This window comes from Mya arenaria, chromosome 16 (assembly GCF_026914265.1).
Source record: "Mya arenaria isolate MELC-2E11 chromosome 16, ASM2691426v1".
NCBI lineage: Eukaryota > Metazoa > Mollusca > Bivalvia > Myida > Myidae > Mya > Mya arenaria.
Window position 1 is genome coordinate 26,371,044 of NC_069137.1, and position 19,989 is coordinate 26,391,032.

At 39.2% G+C, this 19,989-nt stretch overlaps 1 protein-coding gene across 2 annotated transcripts; it reads right to left on the reverse strand.

Moving 5' to 3' along the window:
- Window positions 1-9,797: 9,797 nt before the first annotated feature.
- Window positions 9,798-19,618, reverse strand: LOC128222188 (uncharacterized). Of its 2 annotated transcripts, none has more exons than XM_052931085.1 (3): window positions 19,477-19,618; window positions 15,125-15,197; window positions 9,798-13,806 (listed from the first exon to the last, which is right to left on the reverse strand). In XM_052931085.1, the coding sequence occupies exon 3, from the start codon at window positions 13,804-13,806 to the stop codon at window positions 11,704-11,706; it is 2,103 nt and encodes a 700-aa protein (XP_052787045.1). In that variant the 5' UTR covers window positions 15,125-15,197; window positions 19,477-19,618; the 3' UTR covers window positions 9,798-11,703. The 2 variants fall into 2 exon arrangements, with proteins under 2 accessions (XP_052787045.1, XP_052787046.1); XM_052931086.1 differs by lacking the exon at window positions 19,477-19,618 and adding an exon at window positions 16,145-16,219.
- Between the last annotated feature and the right edge of the window lie 371 nt (window positions 19,619-19,989).

Here is a 19,989-nt window from a genome sequence, read left to right on the forward strand (position 1 = left end):
CATGCATGAGTAGATCTGCAATATGTGTATATGCTAAAGGCAATTCCATTTTAACATAGAACCCAACCCGTGCATGGAGAATAAAAACATTCCTAAGAGCTAACGTACACACACTAGGACCTAAAGTCATCACTTTCTGCTATACGTATTACAATGTTTGTATGCGTTATGACTATATGGTACCTGACTTGTCTTTTGATTATCCTTTCCCACACTTTTTGAAATCATAACATAATGTATACGCCAACGAGTTAATAGGTAAAGTGCCATATATACAGCGGGTGACCTGATGACCATTGGACTCATGGATCTTCAAGTTGTCATGAGTAAGCTCTTCATCTCATCAGTGTATCTTAAAGTCTTCATGTCTTTTTCCTTTAAGCAAATCCTTATATTTTGGCTTCCAATGTCCAATTTTAAAGTGCCATCCTGGGTTTGGTTGTTGAATTGGAATGGCTCTGAACTTTTTACTGATAATGTATAAATCTATGTATGTATGTATTTATTATGCCCCCTTTTGAAAAAAGTGGGGTATTTTGTTTTGCACATGTCGGTCGGTCGGTCGGTCTGTCTGTCGGTCGGTCGGAATACCAAATGGTTTCCGATCAATAACTTGAGAACGCTTTGACCGAGGGACCTCATACTTGGTATGTGTATTGGTCATCACCAGCAGATGAACCCTATTGATTTTGAGGTCAGTGGGTCAAAGGTCAAGGTCAGTGTGACCTTTACATGAAAAACGGTTTCCGATCAATAACTTGAGAACGCTTTGACCCAGGGACCTCATACTTGGTAGGTGTATTGGTCATCACCAGCAGATGAACCCTATTGATTTTGAGGTCAGTGGGTCAAAGGTCAAGGTCAGTGTGACCTTTACATGAAAAACGGTTTCCGATCAATAACTTGAGAACGCTTTGACCCAGGAACCTCATACTTGGTAGGTGTATTGGTCATGACCAGCAGATGAACCCTATTGATTTTGAGGTCAGTGGGTCAAAGGTCAAGGTCAGTGTGACCTTAACATGAAAAACGGTTTCCGATCAATAACTTGAGAACGCTTTGACCCAGGGACCTCATACTAGGTAGGCTTATTGGTCATGACCAGCAGATGAACCCTATTGATTTTGAGGTCAGTGGGTCAAAGGTCAAGGTCAGTGTGACTGTAAGCTGAAAAAAGGTTTTCTGATTGTCCATATTTTATTTAAGTGTCCAAATCCTACTAACAATTTGGCTCCCAAGGGGGCATAAATGTTTCACTAACATCTCTTGTCAATAAACGATTTCGCTAACAGTAACATTATCTCTGTTTTTGCTTGACTGGTTTCGCAGAATAAACATTAAGGTGTTTTATAGCCTTGGGTGCCTATGGCGTCAGTGTCAGGAAAATGTTGAAACATGGCCGTAACTTGATAATTAAATGAAACTTTGTACAAGCGTAGCACAAGTAAAGGAAGAAAACGTAAAGAAAGGGACCTTGTTCCACTACAAAAAACACAACGAACGTTACATACACTTCTGAAAGTAATTTCTATGCCCCCTTCAAAGAAGAGGAGAATATTGCTTTTGCCATGTCAGTCGGTAGGTCGGTCAGTTGGTAGACCAAAGCTTGTCCGATTGATAACTTTCCTTGACTTATGGTCATCAAACTTGACATGAAGGCTGGGCCTGGACAGTATATGACCCCTATTGATTATAGGGGTCAAAGGTCAGGGTGACCTTAAATGGGAAAATCATTTTAAAGCTTGACCAAGTGATAACTCAGCAGTGCCTAGACCTATGGTCATCTAACTTGACATAGAGGCTGGACCTGACCAGTAGATAACCCCTATTGATTTTAGGGGTCATTGGGTCAAAAGTCAAGGTCGCAATGACCTTTAATATCAATGGCCCTCAGACTTGACTTTGGGTTTGGGCCTGACCAGCAGATGACCCCTATTGATTTTGTGGGTCATCGGGCCAAAGTTAAAGGTCACAGTGACCTTGAATGATAGAAGGACCGAGTGATAACTCGACAATGCCTGCACCCATGGCCCTCAAACGTGAATTTAAGGTTGGGCCTGACCAGTTGATTGACCGTATTAACTTTTGGGGTCATCAGGTCAAGGTCACAGTGACCTTAAATATATAAAGGTTGACGGAGTAATAACGCGATAATGACTGCACCCATGGCCCTCAAACTTGACTTGAAGGTTGGGCCTGACCAGTAGATCCCAGTAGATTGATTTTTAAGGTCAAAGGTCAAGGTCACAGTAACCTTGTATGATAAAAGGTTGTCCGACTGATAACTCGACAATGCCTGGACCCATGGCCCTCAAACGTGTCATTTAGGTTTTGGGTGACCAGTTGATTACTCCTATGGAGTTTGAGGTAAAAGAGTCAAAGGTCATGGTCATAACTCATATTTATCATTAAAAATTTGCCATATTTACTTATTCCCTTCTCTTAAGATTCTTTTTTCTGCAATTATCTTCTGTACATGATTGAAAACTTTCCCCACTATTCTCACACTTGGAATGGGCACGATCTTAAAACTGCCTCAGAGGCATCCAATTTGTCCATGCATATTTCTTTCAGTTGTCCAAATAACCCTGATTACATATTGCTCAGGGGGTCATAATGTTTGACAAACATCTCTTGTTTAAGCTTGAAATACTAGATGAAGGCACACACCTATAAACCATTACCCATGTATTGGTGTGTAGTGAAGGCAATGTAAAATTGTAATTGCAACAATGTAGTGTAGTTGTTGTGCTTATTCCTTAAACACTCTCATTCATCGGCGGTTTGATAGGATTAATCTAATGTGGTACGCATAGTTACATCACTCCGGTGAACAAGAATGTCTTTGTATGGCAAATCTTTTTTATTTGTACACCAATTTTCGGACATACACTAAAACACGCTTCGTCGTGTTCTACCATAAGGTTATCAATATGTGTACCATCCTGTTCATTGTCACTGAGAAAAATGGCTGGACATACGTGTGTACTGAAGACCATTAACACTTAGATCACTTAATATCTGTTTGCACTGCAATGCGATTTCTGTTTTCTGTAAATAATCGACTCAAGAATGTCTAGTTGCCTTCTATCGAATTCTGCTTTAGTGATCTAAGGCATGCAATCAATAATTTCCATCGAAAATATACAATGAGTGGCAATTTCTTGTCATGGCCTTGACGGGAACTTCGTTGGTTATCATTTGACCCAGTATACAGATATACTTCCTCATGGTGGTTATCACGTGACCCAGTATACGGGGATATTTTCTCATAGCAGTTATCACGTGACCTTAAAATACGGGGATGTTTCCTCAGGTCAGTTAGCAGATGACCTAGTTTACGGGGATTATTTTCTGTGTCAGTGATCACGTGACCAAGTGAGATGGTTCCTCATTCCAGTAACCACATGACCAAGTATACGGAGACGTTTCCTCATGTCAGTTATCACGTGACCCATTATACGGAGATGTTTCCTCATGTCAGTGATCATGTGATACAGTCTACGGAGATGTTTTCTCATGTCAGTAATCACGTGACCCAGTATACGGAGATGTTTCCTCATGTCAGTAATCACGTGACCCAGTATACGGAGATGTTTCCTCATGTCAGTTACCACGTGACCCAGTATACGGAGATGTTTCCTCATGTCAGTTACCACGTGACCCAGTATACGGAGATGTTTCCTCATGTCAGTAATCACGTGACCCAGTATACGGAGATGTTTCCTCATGTCAGTAATCACGTGACCCAGTATACGGAGATGTTTCCTCATGTCAGTTACCACGTGACCCAGTATAGGAGATGTTTCCTCATGTCAGTAATCACGTGACCCAGTATACGGAGATGTTTCCTCATGTCAGTTACCACGTGACCCAGTATACGGAGATGTTTCCTCATGTCAGTTACCACGTGACCCAGTATACGGAGATGTTTCCTCATGTCAGTAATCACGTGACCCTGTATACGGAGATGTTTCCTCATGTCAGTAACCACGTGACCCAGTATACGGAGATGTTTCCTCATGTCAGTAACCACGTGACCCAGTATACGGAGATGTTTCCTCATGTCAGTAACCACGTGACCCAGTATACGGAGATGTTTCCTCATGTCAGTAACCACGTGACCCAGTATACGGAGATGTTTCCTCATGTCAGTTACCACGTGACCCAGTATACGGAGATGTTTCCTCATGTCAGTAATCACGTGACCCAGTATACGGAGATGTTTCCTCATGTCAGTAATCACGTGACCCAGTATACGGAGATGTTTCCTCATGTCAGTAATCACGTGACCCTGTATACGGAGATGTTTCCTCATGTCAGTAATCACGTGACCCAGTATACGGAGATGTTTCCTCATGTCAGTAATCACGTGACCCAGTATACGGAGATGTTTCCTCATGTCAGTTACCACGTGACCCAGTATACGGAGATGTTTCCTCATGTCAGTAATCACGTGACCCAGTATACGGAGATGTTTCCTCATGTCAGTTACCACGTGACCCAGTATACGGAGATGTTTCCTCATGTCAGTAATCACGTGACCCAGTATACGGAGATGTTTCCTCATGTCAGTAATCACGTGACCCTGTATACGGAGATGTTTCCTCATGTCAGTAATCACGTGACCCAGTATACGGAGATGTTTCCTCATGTCAGTAATCACGTGACCCAGTATACGGAGATGTTTCCTCATGCCTGTGACCACGTGACCCTGTATACGGAGATGTTTCCTCATGTCAGTAATCACGTGACCCTGTATACGGAGATGTTTCCTCATGCCTGTGACCACGTGACCCTGTATACGGAGATGTTTCCTCATGCCTGTGACCACGTGACCCAGTATACGGAGATGTTTCCTCATGCCTGTGACCACGTGACCCAGTATACGGAGATGTTTCCTCATGTCTGTGACCACGTGACCCAGTATACGGAGATGTTTCCTCATGTCAGTAACCACGTGACCCAGTATACGGAGATGTTTCCTCATGTCAGTTACCACGTGACCCAGTATACGGAGATGTTTCCTCATGTCAGTAATCACGTGACCCAGTATACGGAGATGTTTCCTCATGTCAGTTACCACGTGACCCAGTATACGGAGATGTTTCCTCATGTCAGTAATCACGTGACCCAGTATACGGAGATGTTTCCTCATGTCAGTAATCACGTGACCCTGTATACGGAGATGTTTCCTCATGTCAGTAATCACGTGACCCAGTATACGGAGATGTTTCCTCATGTCAGTAATCACGTGACCCTGTATACGGAGATGTTTCCTCATGCCTGAGACCACGTGACCCTGTATACGGAGATGTTTCCTCATGTCAGTAATCACGTGACCCAGTATACGGAGATGTTTCCTCATGCCTGTGACCACGTGACCCTGTATACGGAGATGTTTCCTCATGTCAGTAATCACGTGACCCAGTATACGGAGATGTTTCCTCATGTCAGTAATCACGTGACCCAGTATACGGAGATGTTTCCTCATGCCTGTGACCACGTGACCCAGTATACGGAGATGTTTCCTCATGTCTGTGACCACGTGACCCAGTATACGGAGATGTTTTCTCATGTCTGTGACCACGTGACCCAGTATACGGAGATGTTTCCTCATGTCTGTTACCACGTGACCCAGTATACGGAGATGTTTCCTCATGTCTGTGACCACGTGACCCTGTATACGGAGATGTTTCCTCATGTCAGTAATCACGTGACCCTGTATACGGAGATGTTTCCTCATGTCTGTGACCACGTGACCCTGTATACGGAGATGTTTCCTCATGTCAGTTACCACGTGACCCAGTATACGGAGATGTTTCCTCATGTCTGTGACCACGTGACCCTGTATACGGAGATGTTTCCTCATGTCAGTTACCACGTGACCCAGTATACGGAGATGTTTCCTCATGTCAGTAATCACGTGACCCAGTATACGGAGATGTTTCCTCATGTCTGTGACCACGTGACCCTGTATACGGAGATGTTTCCTCATGCCTGTGACCACGTGACCCAGTATACGGAGATGTTTCCTCATGTCTGTGACCACGTGACCCAGTATACGGAGATGTTTCCTCATGCCTGTGACCACGTGACCCAGTATACGGAGATGTTTCCTCATGCCTGTGACCACGTGACCCAGTATACGGAGATGTTTCCTCATGTCTGTGACCACGTGACCCTGTATACGGAGATGTTTCCTCATGTCAGTAATCACGTGACCCAGTATACGGAGATGTTTCCTCATGTCAGTTACCACGTGACCCAGTATACGGAGATGTTTCCTCATGTCTGTGACCACGTGACCCTGTATACGGAGATGTTTCCTCATGTCAGTAATCACGTGACCCTGTATACGGAGATGTTTCCTCATGTCAGTAATCACGTGACCAAGTATAGGAGATGTTTCCTCATGCCTGTGACCACGTGACCCTGTATACGGAGATGTTTCCTCATGCCTGTGACCACGTGACCCAGTATACGGAGATGTTTCCTCATGTCTGTGACCACGTGACCCAGTATACGGAGATGTTTCCTCATGTCAGTAATCACGTGACCCAGTATACGGAGATGTTTCCTCATGTCAGTTACCACGTGACCCAGTATACGGAGATGTTTCCTCATGTCAGTAATCACGTGACCCTGTATACGGAGATGTTTCCTCATGTCAGTAATCACGTGACCCAGTATAGGAGATGTTTCCTCATGCCTGTGACCACGTGACCCTGTATACGGAGATGTTTCCTCATGCCTGTGACCACGTGACCCAGTATACGGAGATGTTTCCTCATGCCTGTGACCACGTGACCCAGTATACGGAGATGTTTCCTCATGTCTGTGACCACGTGACCCAGTATACGGAGATGTTTCCTCATGTCAGTAACCACGTGACCCAGTATACGGAGATGTTTCCTCATGTCAGTTACCACGTGACCCAGTATACGGAGATGTTTCCTCATGTCAGTAATCACGTGACCCAGTATACGGAGATGTTTCCTCATGTCAGTAATCACGTGACCCTGTATACGGAGATGTTTCCTCATGCCTGTGACCACGTGACCCTGTATACGGAGATGTTTCCTCATGCCTGTGACCTCGTGACCCTGTATACGGAGATGTTTCCTCATGCCTGTGACCTCGTGACCCAGTATACGGAGATGTTTCCTCATGTCAGTTACCACGTGACCCAGTATACGGAGATGTTTCCTCATGTCTGTGACCACGTGACCCAGTATACGGAGATGTTTCCTCATGTCAGTAACCACGTGACCCAGTATACGGAGATGTTTCCTCATGTCAGTAACCACGTGACCCAGTATACGGAGATGTTTCCTCATGTCAGTTACCACGTGACCCAGTATACGGAGATGTTTCCTCATGTCAGTTACCACGTGACCCAGTATACGGAGATGTTTCCTCATGTCAGTAATCACGTGACCCAGTATACGGAGATGTTTCCTCATGTCAGTTACCACGTGACCCAGTATACGGAGATGTTTCCTCATGTCAGTAATCACGTGACCCAGTATACGGAGATGTTTCCTCATGTCAGTAATCACGTGACCCTGTATACGGAGATGTTTCCTCATGTCAGTAATCACGTGACCCAGTATACGGAGATGTTTCCTCATGTCAGTAATCACGTGACCCTGTATACGGAGATGTTTCCTCATGCCTGTGACCACGTGACCCTGTATACGGAGATGTTTCCTCATGTCAGTAATCACGTGACCCTGTATACGGAGATGTTTCCTCATGCCTGTGACCACGTGACCCTGTATACGGAGATGTTTCCTCATGTCAGTAATCACGTGACCCAGTATACGGAGATGTTTCCTCATGTCAGTAATCACGTGACCCAGTATACGGAGATGTTTCCTCATGCCTGTGACCACGTGACCCAGTATACGGAGATGTTTCCTCATGTCTGTGACCACGTGACCCAGTATACGGAGATGTTTCCTCATGTCTGTGACCACGTGACCCTGTATACGGAGATGTTTCCTCATGTCTGTGACCACGTGACCCAGTATACGGAGATGTTTCCTCATGTCTGTGACCACGTGACCCTGTATACGGAGATGTTTCCTCATGTCAGTAATCACGTGACCCTGTATACGGAGATGTTTCCTCATGTCTGTGACCACGTGACCCTGTATACGGAGATGTTTCCTCATGCCTGTGACCACGTGACCCTGTATACGGAGATGTTTCCTCATGCCTGTGACCACGTGACCCAGTATACGGAGATGTTTCCTCATGCCTGTGACCACGTGACCCTGTATACGGAGATGTTTCCTCATGCCTGTGACCACGTGACCCAGTATACGGAGATGTTTCCTCATGCCTGTGACCACGTGACCCAGATGTAATGGTTCAATAATGAGCTGTCTGATTGAATTGAGAAAAAAACAAGGTCAAGGGCAAAGATTACAAACAGTCCAAAGTCTGAATTCAACTTTTTTCTTCTAGCAGAGTATTGATATTGGCATTAAATTTGCTGAATTCTACTACCGTTTAAAAGTTTTTAAAAGTATGTAAATATTTCTGTTCAAAGAATTGAATACAGATTATTTGTTATTTGGTAACAGTGCTTTCAGAGTTTATGTCTGGTGTCTCTTTGTAATCATGGTCCAAGGTCTGACCTCTGAAAACTACGTTCATGTGGTTGATGACCTATTCGTATTGTTTGATACATTAATTGAGTTCTTGGTGGGCAACCTTAAATTTAAATGAAAGCTAACTGCCCGTTTATTACGATGCATCGAAATACGCGCAAGTAGTAAATATTTTGTTCGCCTTGTTTGATAATGTAAATGAGTGCTTGGTGGGCAACCTTAAATGTAATGAAATCGTATCGTCTGTTTTTTATGATACATCAAAATACGCGCATATATTGTTTTCGGCTTGTCTGACAACTTTATTTATTTCTTGGTGGGACAGCTTAAAATGTAATGAAATTTAACCATCTGTTTTACGATACATCAAAATACACGCATGTAGTTGATACTTTGGTCGCCTTGTTTGATAACATAATTGAGTTCTTGGTGGGACATCTTAAAATGTAATGCAGTCGAACCGACTGTGTTTAGGATACATCAAAATACGCGCATCTAGTTGATAATTTCTTCGTCTTACTTTAAACATTATATATTTTACAACGATTGTGATGGAAGCTATGATAGCTTATACTAATTAAGTCACTCCCGTTGGTACGATGTTGCGCGAGAGTGTTGTGGGGGAAACCGGAGTCACCGGAAAAAACCCACTTGTCCGGCTTGGTGACCACTAACCAAACTCACATGCGCCCAGACCTGGAATCGAACCTTGCTGAGAAGCGAGTGCGTTAACCACTGCGCTAACCGGAGTTTCTTCGTCTTGTTGGATAAGTTAACCGAGTTGGTTGGACACATTGAAATGTAGTGAAACTAACCGTCTTTTTTATGATAAACCAAAAACGCGCATTAAGATTATAAACATTTCGTCTTTTTTGATAAGTTAATTGATTTCTTGGTATGACACCTTAAAATGTACTGAAATCTTACCGTCCGTTTTTACGATGGATTAAAATACGCACATTCAATCACTTGTTTGTTGCATTCAACGCATTCTTTACGGGACATCTTAACATGTATTGAATACATTTTCTAGTTTGCAAAACGTTATTTGTGCTCAATATTCATATTCCACGTAATTGTCACACATGTGTCATAGCAACACAACAAAAATATGAAGAAAGGAATGAGATCAACACTTTTAATTTTAAGGAAAACAGCCAGCATTCAAACACACATAAAATATTAAATGTAATCTTGGTTATACATATTCGTGTTCTTAGTTCATTAATTTACTTTATTAAAATGCAAACATTATGAACAATGCTTACTGTATCGATTAATAATCACAGATAAAAAAAACAACATTTCTTCCGATTTAAAGTAATTCGCTCATGGTTTTTAAAATGCGCTTTTTTAATTACGAAAGTGTTACAATCTATAAGGAGTGTAAAAGCAAACATAACAAGTTTGAACCCTTCAGCAAATGTTGATATTTGTTCAGATAACGTCTTTGAAGACCCGGCCCCAATATCACGAAAATACTTAAGTCAAATCTCAAACTCAGTCTCAACTCATGTCACCATATAAAAGCATAATTTTTTTCAAAATCTTTCAAGTTTTACACTTTTTGAAAATGTATTTTCTTAAAGAATTTGTTGATAAAAATATTTTTTTTCAATATTTCAAAGAAAACTAATTCTAGAGCAAAAAAAATACTTGAGTATTTTATAAAGAATACATAATTGTACTCATATACTTTTTTGGCTGTAGAAGAGATTTACCTTGGAATTTGACCAAAGGCTTTTTAAAGCATATTCTATGATAGAATGTGATTATAAAACTGTAAAAAACATATATGATTTTTAACAAATTTTGATGCTATGTGGTAGAATGTGTTGAGACTGAGTTTGAGATTTGACTTAAGTATTTTCGTGATATTGGGGCCAGAATTTCCAATAGCGTAAGTAACGCGATATTAAATTAATAACTGTTGTTGATTTGCGTGATTGGTTTATTGACATTATTACGTGATGTTATCAATGTATCCTTAACACTTCAACATATCCACCGATTTTGTTAAAGTCCCGGTTGCCGTGTGGACCAGCTGGCCGTGTTCTTCTTTTATCTTGACTTTATCGGCGTGGATTCTAACCCCACAAAAACCAAAATACCTTTTTATGCTATAACTTTATTTTATTCTGCCATTTTGATATGATAGAGTAAAATAAGGATAAAATAAGTGTGTTCAGATGCATTACCGGGATGTTTGGTCCAAAAACATGAGCAAGTTTACAAGATAAGATTATCGATACGGTTTGGAGTACAATTTTACAAGACGTATTATTACACAAAACACATGAACTGCATCATATATATAAAGATATATATAATTGTAAGTTAGATTACTTAGAATATTTTCAAAATATGAATATTTTAAATATAGAACGCCAATTTACACCCTTATTTAACACATACTGGCATTAATTCGATTACTTTGACATTTGTATTTTCTTTGTCTTTTTTAGTTTTTTTTCCGAATCATAATATATCACCCTTTCGTTAAATGTACTATCAATGTTTGAGGCATTTTTCTTTTCTCCGCCCAAACCTAACTACTGTTGCAACTTTGGGCCGGTATGCATAAAACAGCTGAAGTCATTTCATAACACAAGTCATTTTCCTAAGTTAAGTATCTCTCTTATCATATGATATAATTACTTAATAATGTCTACAAAACTTCATTTTCATTGACTTTATCGAAATACATACGTTTATGATAAAACAACTTATACTGTTCTTCAATTTGACTATGAACATTTTAGGAAATTTACTTAAAAAGGTTATGGAATGACTTAAGTACTTTTATGAGTTACGCCCTAGTACTTCTATTAGCTTTCCGTAATACACATGATCTGACGAGCTTTGTTTAAATTCTGTACCAAATATATCACATATTTCAAATACATGTAATGTTTATACCGATGAAAGCTGTTCAAACCATGCAAAGTGTTTTAAATGGATCTGTTTATTCATTCATTACATTTCTTTATTACACTATACAAGAATATTACATAAGCAAACGATATACGTCAACATAGTCTATAATATGTAACGGTTGCAGTCGCCATCCTATCATTCAATTTCAAAACATTGCTCTTAGTCTCCTGATATGCCAGTTGGCAGCATTATTTCTCGGAACATTATTTATTGAGTTCCTGTAGCATCTAAGCGCTTCGAGCAGGTTTCCCTCCATCTCCCAGCAGTGGCCAAGTAAGTTATCAGCAGTCTCGGGGTGATGCATTGTATTTATCATGTCTTCGTTTCTAAAACAGTTTATTAAATTACGGTGTGCCTGAACTTGTCTGTGGCGAAGTCCCAGTTTCCCGTACGTGATATATTGCAGGTAAAAGAGGTATGGTCGAGAGTCTACTACGGCCATGTCCATCCAGCGACGTTCCGTTACATCTCTAAATTGAACGTCGTCATTCACTGCCCTGTTCATTTCATATAGCAAAATTTGAGGTACACAAAAAACTTCAAAACGTGTAAACCTTACAAAGTGGGCAACTTTTTGTATGGCTGTGTCAAAGTTCCAATCGTTCATTATTTTTTCACTTAACAACTCGGGGGGTTCTACACTTCTAAACCTCCTTCCACAGCCACGCACAGCATGCACATTATCGTCATATCTACGTTCAACGTTATTCAGCACGTCTGCCGCTCTGCGAAAATCTCCCCGGCAATATAACATGGACGCCAGTTTCAGCCTGCTGGACGTCACGTCAGTGTCAAGAGAACGTTCATAGAAAAGAATTATTTCTTGTGTGAATTGAAGTTCATGTTGTATGTAAAATGACGAAGTAACTGATGCTAAGAAGGAGTAAATGAGTGGCTTTAACACTGAAATTACCCGTCGCTCATAACGAGTTAATATATGTATGATGTAATCATCCTCAGGTATAATAGATAAAACAGTAAATAATCGCAGATACTGTTCAGGATTTAACTCATTATTCGCCATATCTAAAAACCTTATATTAACCTGTTTTATTAAGTCGCCTGCTAAAGCATTATTAATCTTCCTACATATTGTTGATCGTGTTTCAAACATGTCGGTGGTAGGATTGCGAAACCTTTGTCCTAAGCTATCGTACTGTAAATCGTACAGTATCATTAGATTATTATTTAAATTCTCTTTTATCTTCCCCAATAATAACAGTTGGTATCCGCGTGTGATTTTTCCTTCGAATAGGTTCACTTCAGGAATAATATAGTGTGGACAATAACCTTTCATCAAGAAAAATTCCAGTGTTTGCAAACAATATCCTATGCACCCTATGAGCCGATCTTCTCTCCACTCCTCTCGGGATATTCTCTCGATTGTAAAGAACATAACGGTCTTGCAATGAAACGAAGTTAGCTTACTATGATGACTTAAATATTGTTCCATTATATATTTTTTTATCATTTTCAAGACAACATAGCATTTTAACTGCACTGTTGTAAAACTAAAAACAAGAATTCGTTCTATTTGGCTTGGTGATAATCGCCATTCAATATTTTCATTCAGACTCTCAAAATGTCCATCAGGAACAAGAAAACAAGAGCATTCCCGTGCAGCCTGCATCATTTCCGGTGTAGGCCAATGTCCACGTCTGGGACGGTGAAACCACCGGTCAACTTCCGGAGGAAGAACTTTACATTTGTAAGCGTGAACAATATCCCATTCTTCACAGAAACTTACTGAAGGACCACTACATCTGAAGTCATTTCCATATTCCCGTTTACCTAGATCTTGCCATCCTTTATTACTTACAAACACTCGTCCATCTATATGTGGTAAGTAATGTTCCTGTCCGTTATATCTGACAAGTTCTGGAGAGTCATGTCTGATCCACTGTAGCCAGTAGTGTTGTGGCGGAGTTGACTCCTCCTTCACCTTTAGAAAGTTCTGCATCCCGGCCTCCCAGTCTAACCAGTCAGACATGATGTTGGTGTCATTATCGCATATAAGCAGATCGATATCTGAATTCATCCCTAACGTTGTAGATCCCTCTGACTGGCTGCCGAAATGGAAGTTCGTTTTGTTTGAACCAGATATTTTGTCCGTTATAGTTTCTACTGCTTCCCTCAGCAGGAACGTGTCCCGCCTTTTCCTAACCACCCGGCGGTTAACGCCAATATCGTCCAGTACACGAGACAGGCGGAGAGACATCCAGGCTTTATGGTCAGGATCACGGTCCATCTGTAACACATGTGGAGAAATTAACGGAATGTGTTTGTGTGTTTTTTAATTATTAATTGTACATCAATATGATTATCAGTTTTACGTATATAGAGGTGTGTAAAAAATTCATGCATATTATTTATGATTAACAATTAACATCTTGTACTGTTTGAGGGTATCGGACATGTACAGTTGTGTTCGATAGTGTATGACTATTATGTACAGTTGTGTTCCAAATGATGTCAGTATTATTTACAGGTTGTATACGATATGGTATATATACAAGCTAAGCACTAAATGCAACAGTTGTTAAACGATATATATATATATATATATATATATATATATATATATATATATATATATATATATATATATATATATATATATGATAATTCTTAAATAATTGAATGACGACAGTATATGAACAATGAAATCAAGTAAATGTACTAGAAGTGCAATAAATCTAAAAGTCATTTACATTTTGGATTCGTTGTATTATTCGAAGAAAAACACATCCGTCGCAGGGGTGAAAATTTTAGCAGCAAGAAATTACTGATGTTTTGTTGTCAAAATATGCATACAATAATAATAATTCTTGCATACTGGACGTGTGTATGCGGTCATGTTACCAGTGCTTGAAAATCCCGGCGTATACCCCTATTTAAGATGAGTCACAAGCAACAACGCGCCATTTCTAATTTCTTTTATTGCAATGGTTTATGAGAAGAACATTATGCCATTTCAATAAAACGCAATTTAATATATTAGTATGCAAGAACTTAATTGAAATTGTAAAAACATAATCATCAAAAATTTGACATTGATTGTTGTCTGATATCATGACGTAAGTAAACAACGTCACACGTGCATTTTGGTGAAATGTACAAACATTCGTCTTAAACGTCATTTATTCCACGAATTGATCATTTAAGGTATGCAAACAAAATCAGTTTTTCCAGTCCAGATCGACAAATCCAACCCGCGGGCAATCTGCTAGGCCGTTAGCTCGTCAAGCTTCGTTTCCGGCTTACGCACGTGCCCTTGGGTCGTATCTTTTGATGCGGACCGGAAACACACGCATGCTCATTTGTGCCACGAATGAGAATTGGAACGATCATCCGCCACTATCATTTCTATGAATTGGTAAGAACAATGTAAATGCCCATGGTATCAGGACGTTAGCGGGTGAGTATAATTCACACGTTTTCCTGAGGATTGTACATATTGTAAACTAACGCTGGGCAATACTTCCTTTCGTTGACGTCATTTTGTCCTACTAATTCACAGATATTACAATGCATGATGCCAAACCAAACAGCTGCCCCTAGCTCACCTTTAGAAGTTCACTGTGGCTACTGCTAGATGCTACTGTAGTCAAACTCCTGTGGGTATACTCGAACTTGTCCCTGAAATATAAAACGATCAAATACACAGTGGCTGCTTATAACACCATGAAACATAATGCAGCAATATAACATCATTTATGACAATATTTACACATACTATGAAACCACCAACAAGACAAATAACATCACAACCATTAACACGACCAATATCAGCAACTCCATCTCAAACATAAACACCACCACAACCGCCAAAACCGTCATACACCGCCAGGATGACAAACACAACCCATACCACGACAACCACCGACACCACTACAACATCAAAAAACAACTACCAAAACCAATAATGAAATTTAAACCACGACCACCAACATCACAACCATTAACAACACCACTTACACCACCAACAACAACTAAACACCAAAAACACCACTACTATCAACACCATCACAACCACCAGCCAACTACAACCCTTAAACACCACCTTATCATCATCACAACCACCACCACCAACAACTAAACACCAACAACACCACTACTATCAACATCATCACAACCACCAGCCAACCACAACCCTTAAACACCACCTTATCACCACCACTACCACCACCACCAACAATTAAACACCCAAAACACCACTACTATCAACACCATCACAACCACCAGCCAACTATAACCCTTAAACACCACCTTATCACCACCACTACCACCACCAACAACTAAACACCAACAACACCACTACCACCAACACCATCACAACCACCAGCACCACAACAACCACAAACACCACCTCAACAATCTCCAACATGTACTTTTACTCATTCATCGTTTATATTTGGTGCAATAGAACGAATACTGATTTCATAATTGAAACAACAATATTGAAACATATAAATAAATAACACTCCCAAATAAATGCAAGACAAAGAAACAACGTTGTTATGTTAAGCTGCAACATGTATATTTAAGATAGTATGAAATTTGCATGCTATACATAGTAAACCTACCCTTAACCAAATCCTGGAGTGAGCTTAAATGATAAACACAACCGAATATGTTTTAGATGGCGAAATGCAAACTGCTGAAATCCCCATGTAACAGGTATTTTCGGAAAATCTACTTTCGGTTTCATTTTTATTGTTGACTCATGCGATCATTCATGTACAGATAACCATATATGGTATTAATCTAATCAATTGAAATACCTGAACGAAATTAAAGAACAACGTTTTTAAAAAAGTAAATTTAAAATATGTAATTGGTAATTAATCGTTAAAACAGATTATAGCCGATAAATATAAATGTTTAAAACAAGCATAATTATATATATAACGGCAATTACATTCGGTTAAAGCTGCACTATCACAGATTTACCGTTTTTACAACTTTTTTATTTTTTGTCTTGGAAAGAGCAAATTCATGCGTAAATATCTGCAAACCAATGATAAAAGATTTCAGACAAAAGATCAGGTCGCAGATATTCATATTTCCGTTAAAAAATAATGTTTTATGGCTTAAACCGTTACTAACGGGTTTAAGCAAATTGCATAAAAACCATTTTTTTAAAACTTGAATATTAAAATCTGTGATCTGATTTTTCGTCAGCAGTCTAATGTAAATGTCAGTATCGAAGAAAAATGTAATAAAAAAAGCTAAAATGTACCAGTATCGGACTAGCATTTTTTTAAATGTTGGCGGGGATTTAACCCCACCCCCCCCCCTGCCAACAATTGTTTCAATTTCGGCTCTGAGGGAGGGGCGAATGTCTAAATATTGTGTCCCTAAGTAACACCCCCTTGAACGGCAATTTCTGGATCCGCCCCTTACTTTGATGTAGCTAATCGGTTATCGTTGTATGAAAAACATTCATGTAAATGTGAATTATTGTAAATTCTACTTTGTATTTAGTCAGAATATCAGAGCATAGGATATAAAAAACATTTAATTGATCCCAACCGAAAATTATAATTTACAGCTAACATCACAGACATTAAGATAATGAATATTAAATTCATATTAGAATAAACATTTGCAACATATACGAAATATTTGGCTCATTCCAAGACATAAAACAAGTTTTTCAAACGGTCAATCGGTGAGAGAGCTGCTTTAAAGGTACTTGTATTAATGATGGTTATATTAAAAATACTTAAAAGTATCAAGCAAATGTCAGTATAAAATCCGAAAATATATTAAGTTAAGTCGTTCACTTTGCTTCTCCCTTGAGCGATTGAAATTAATGTTTAAACACGTGGGGAGATAATTCAGTTCAAAGTGGAAAATCCTGTTAATAAGGAAGCAAGTTGAAAATTTGTGAGAAAAAGAGGAAAATCTTATTAAAGAATTTAAATACACTTTTCAGTAGGCTGTGAGGATGTACTGTTATTTTAGTTTATATATTGATTTGGCACCAAACGCGGATTGATAATAATTTAATTCCCAAAATTAAAATACTCTGCCTACAGGGGCGGTTCCTGGGATTTGACTTTAAAGGCGTGACTTAGCGGTGTAACCTTTTGAGTTGCACCCCGACTTCAGAATCATTTTCCTAGTGGAAAATGTTGGCAAGGGGATTTGGGGGTTACTCCCCAAGAAAGTATATTGGCAAGGGGATTTGGGGGTTACTCCCCAAGAAAGTATATTGGCAAGGGGATTTGGGGGTTACTCCCCAAGAAAGTCTAGTTGGCAAGGGGATTTGGGGGTTACTCCCCAAGAAAGTCTAGTGACTTTTCTAGTTTGAAATGATGCATTTTTGGGCGAATTCTACTGTTGTTTCACCTTATATTGGAGTAAAAGAAAACTTGGATGATTTTCGGGGGGGGGGGCAGCAACGCCCCTCCTCTGGTCCCGCAAGTACTGTACTTCTTCAATTAAACTCCTTATAGGTACGTTAAGGCCAAGTGCCCGGATATGGTCTAGGATGCACATATGGATTCCTTTATAAAGTTACGCTGCATAACTTCGAACTGACATACCTTTTTCATTCTTTTCTCATTGTTTGAGTCAACTAAATTTGAACTGATTTTTTTAAGAACAGAACAGAACATTTATTTAGATACAAGCATATACAGCTTATGATCATCAAAACAATCATCATAGCATGCAGAACAGGATATATATATTAACATGAATACAAACAAAAAGAAACAACAAGAAGAGAGCAATAACATTCAGTTTAAAGTAGGCTGTAATCTTCTAATTTAAGGAAATATAAACTTATCGTATACGTAGAAAGCCTAATCTGGCATTTATTTTTCAATCTGGTGTGTTGTCTATTAACATTGAAACATAAAGTGAAATTAAAGGGACTGTTCACCAGATTGGCACCAAAAAAAGTTTTTTTTTCTGTAACTAATTACAGGACAAGTTGTGTACTATATTATATAAACAAATTATATATTAAAGGTTATACAGTGCTAAGACCGAACGAGAATGGATACCTTGTCTAAATACAAATTGTTATGCTCGTTTTATGCTGAATTCTACAAAGATTACTTTTTATCCGAATATGAATATAAATTAATTATGAAGACGAGTATGAACCAGTTAGTAAGACAACACAATATTTATTTGAAAAACTACAGAAACAAGCTCAGTTGCCAAAACTTTAAAACATAAAGCCTGTTTTATGGCACAGGGTAAACGCCAAAGACATAGAACGCAAAAACATAAACCCCGTTTAATGACACAGGGTAAACGCCAAGGATATAGAACGCAAAAACAAAAACCCGTTTAATTGCACAGGGTAAACGCCAAAGACATAGAACACGAAAACATAAACCCCGTTTAATGGCACAGGGTAAACGCCAAAGACAAAGACACGAACACATAAGCCCCGCCTAATGGCACATGGTAAATGCCTAAGTCATAGAACACAAACACAAAAAAATCACAAACAAGAAACATGGACCAACAGCACAAAACTCCACAAACAACACAGTGCATGCATACTATATAATAATAATAGATATGTTTATCAAGGATTGTTAGGTACCGCATTGGAACGGTCAGTAAGATGTAAATGGATTTAAATGGATAAATGGGTAAATGGATAAATGGACTGTGGATTTTAACCAGTTTACGTGCACAAACATTACGCTTGTCCCAACAATCCCGACGGAAGTAAACACGTAAAAAGGTAAATCTTATCCAAGTATGCATTAACTTGAGGAAACTTATATATAAAATAGTAAAACCAATACTAATATTAAACTATTAGGTAAACCCCAAGTGCTTCAATGATTAGGGGTCCCTACTATATCTGCAGACGGAGGAATACAATTCAGAGTACATAATGCAAAAACTGTTCAAAGAAACAAACCAATATTGTGCGACTTACCAGTATTCTTTTGATCCAATCACTGCCTCAACAGACAATGAGAAAATAATTTAAAGATTAACCAATTTATACTGCAAATTAAGAGAACATTTCAATTACTTCAGGGAAATTAATGAATGGAAATTGATAATATTATCTCTGTAATAAAAGCACCATGTGGTTTACACGATGCCCTTAATTATTATTTTCCTAGAAGCGTCCTTAGCATCAACATTTCATAGAAACACGGCAGCGACGATTGGTAATTAGTAACAATACTTGCAACAATTATGAAACAATGTAGTTAGTGTCGCTCATAAGTGGTACGTGAACAGGTCACTTCAGCAAGCGGGTATACTATAGGACGGCTTGAAAATCAACAAAGTCTAGAAATATACACTTTCTGTTCTTTATTAATAACTAACTTTAAGCTTATGGGCACATTATGCCAAAACAAATAAAAAAATATTTTGAAATTCCCAACCAGCCATTTTAGCCCGGCCTGCAAGTAATGACATCTTCAAAAAAGTTAAA

Bases quoted from the DNA above. Each gene is read 5' to 3' on its own strand.
- LOC128222188 (XM_052931085.1), bottom strand. From the start codon at position 13,806: ATGGACCGTGATCCTGACCATAAAGCCTGGATGTCTCTCCGCCTGTCT.